This window comes from Poecilia reticulata, linkage group LG10 (genome assembly GCF_000633615.1).
Source record: "Poecilia reticulata strain Guanapo linkage group LG10, Guppy_female_1.0+MT, whole genome shotgun sequence".
NCBI lineage: Eukaryota > Metazoa > Chordata > Actinopteri > Cyprinodontiformes > Poeciliidae > Poecilia > Poecilia reticulata.
Window position 1 is genome coordinate 32,154,578 of NC_024340.1, and position 2,237 is coordinate 32,156,814.

Sequence of the window (2,237 nt, forward strand, 5' to 3'; positions counted from 1 at the left end):
AGACATGGAGACATGAAGACATGGAGACATGGAGACATGAAGACATGGAGACATGGAGACATGGGGACATTTATGTGTAAAATAACGAATCAAACTGACAAATTAAACAAAAAAACTATAAAAATTGGCAATAAATTCAAATGGATTAAAATTTTTTAATAATAATCCAATAAATGTATTTATTTACATAAATTAATCTTATTTATTCATGAGAAATTAATTAATTTAATGGAAATATAACACTAATTATTTTTGAATCAGACTAAATCTCGTAGAAAAAGTAAAGAATTTTATTTAAAATGTAAATTTAGTTTTAGATAAAAGCTGAATAATTTTAACTGCTGCAAACTATTTAAAATAAAATGTTTTGCTCCAGTTCCATCTCTGTTGGTTGGTAAACTGGTTTTAATGGATGCGCTCCAGTTGACCTTTGACCTTCAGGATGTTTAGCTTGTGAAACGTTTCGGCTTTCTGTCGTTTCCATCAGATTACTGGGATGAAGCCGAACCAGCAGCTGCTGCGCCCAGAGAGCTCCAGTCTGCAGCTCCAGAGACCAGTAAGACCAGTTACCGCCCAGTACCAGTACCAGTACCAGTTACCGCCCAGTACCAGTACCAGTACCAGTTACCGCCCAGTACCAGTACCAGTACCAGGCCTCTGCGGGTCTAACTGGGTCAAGCACCCGGGGGTCTGGCTCAGGGTGGGATGTGAACCTGAGCCAGGTTCACATCCGACCTGCTAAGGATCCAGGAAGTAGTCTGACCCTGGCTGGCAGGGGTCAAAGGGTCACACTCTTCCTCTGTGGTTTCAGGTAAGCAGGTCATCAGGGTGTTTGACGGCGATGATGCGTTGAGGCGCGGCTTCTTCCGATTGGCTCCCGGCTGCCGAGGCGTGAAGAACGAGGAAGTGGTGAGCCTGATGCTGCTTCCATGTTGTTTCTGCCGGTGACTCCAGCCTGACCTCTGACCTCGGCTGCTCTTCTGGCTGCGTCCTGCAGGAGGCGGCGCTGAGGGCCTTCTACCTGCCCGGCGAGCCTCATCACTTCGACCTGGAGAACGTCGGCGCCGTGCAGCGTCACCATAGCGACGACTACCAGAACCAGAACGCCAGCGACGCCCGGGTACTGAGGGCCAAGCTACGGCGTGATGATGTCATCAAGGTGCACGCTGCCTGGAGCAGGTGAGGTCGTCCTGAAGCCTGTTTGACCCCTGAGGGCTGGTTGCCATGGATACGCCTGGTGTTTCAGGTCGAGTGCAGCGTCGGTGGAAGTGTCAGAGACGAGCACAGCGGCGTCCGTCCTGAGCGACGTTCTGCTGCAGCTGGACAGACAGGTGAGTTATTACCTGTTTTAAGTGTGTTTATGCAACATGTCCGCCATTTTAATCAAGGAACCAAGTTACCTTTGAAATGTTGCATAGATGAAACGAACTGTGTCTCTTTAAAACCTCCTGCTCTTCCTGAAGCTCCGCCTCCAGGAAGTCGTCCCAACATGGCTCCCCTTCATGTTTCTACTCTGAGCAGCAGCTCCTATTATGAGCTCACAGCTGTTTGCTAATTGCTGCTGGCTAGTCTGGAGGAGCTGAGTGGGGGAGGAGCTGCGCCTCAGCCCCCTCTGTTAGCCCCCAGGGGGCGTTTCCTCCTGAGGCTTCAGCTGATTGGTCTGTTTCAGGGTGAAGACGCGTCCAGCTTCAGTCTGCAGGAAGTTTACATGAGCAGCAAGCAAGGTGAGCAGCTGGGTGTGTGTGTGTGTAACACCTTATGGGGACCATTTTCCTGACACATACTACGCTGTGGGGACCCACTGCTCCTTGTGGGGCCGAAGCCTGGGCCCCACAAGGGGAAACGCTGCTCCTGGGTCAGGGGTCAGATTTAGTTTTGGTTGGTTAGAGTTAGAATGTAGAAATGAATGGAAGTCAATGGAAAGTCCCCACAAACATAGCTGCACAAACATGTGTGTGTCTCTAACTGTGTGTGTGTGTGTGTGTGTGTGTGTGTGTGTGTGTGTGTGTGTGTGTGTGTGTGTGTGTGTGTCTCTAACTGTGTGTGTGTCCCACAGTGCAGAGACAAACCCTGAGTCCTCAGGAGAAGATGGTGGACAAACTGCAGGACATCAGGAAGGTGAGTCGGACGGAGCTTCAGGTTGTGTTGGTGAGGTCAGAGCTGTGAAGGTTGATGGTTGACGGTTGCTGTTGCTGCTTTTGCTGCTCTTGTTGCTCTTGTTGCTCTTGCTGCTCTTG

The 2,237-nt window shown here is 49.6% G+C and overlaps 1 protein-coding gene across 1 annotated transcript in view; it reads left to right on the plus strand.

Annotated features, from left to right (window-relative positions):
- dgkq (diacylglycerol kinase theta) overlaps positions 1 to 2,237 on the plus strand; it is a 20,595-nt gene that overhangs the window by 9,905 nt on the left and 8,453 nt on the right. Inside the window, exons 7-12 of the mRNA XM_008420999.2 lie at positions 488 to 556; positions 812 to 909; positions 998 to 1,179; positions 1,247 to 1,331; positions 1,670 to 1,724; positions 2,057 to 2,118. Coding sequence (XP_008419221.1) covers positions 488 to 556; positions 812 to 909; positions 998 to 1,179; positions 1,247 to 1,331; positions 1,670 to 1,724; positions 2,057 to 2,118 — 551 coding nt within the window. The remainder of the gene's footprint in view (positions 1 to 487; positions 557 to 811; positions 910 to 997; positions 1,180 to 1,246; positions 1,332 to 1,669; positions 1,725 to 2,056; positions 2,119 to 2,237) is intronic.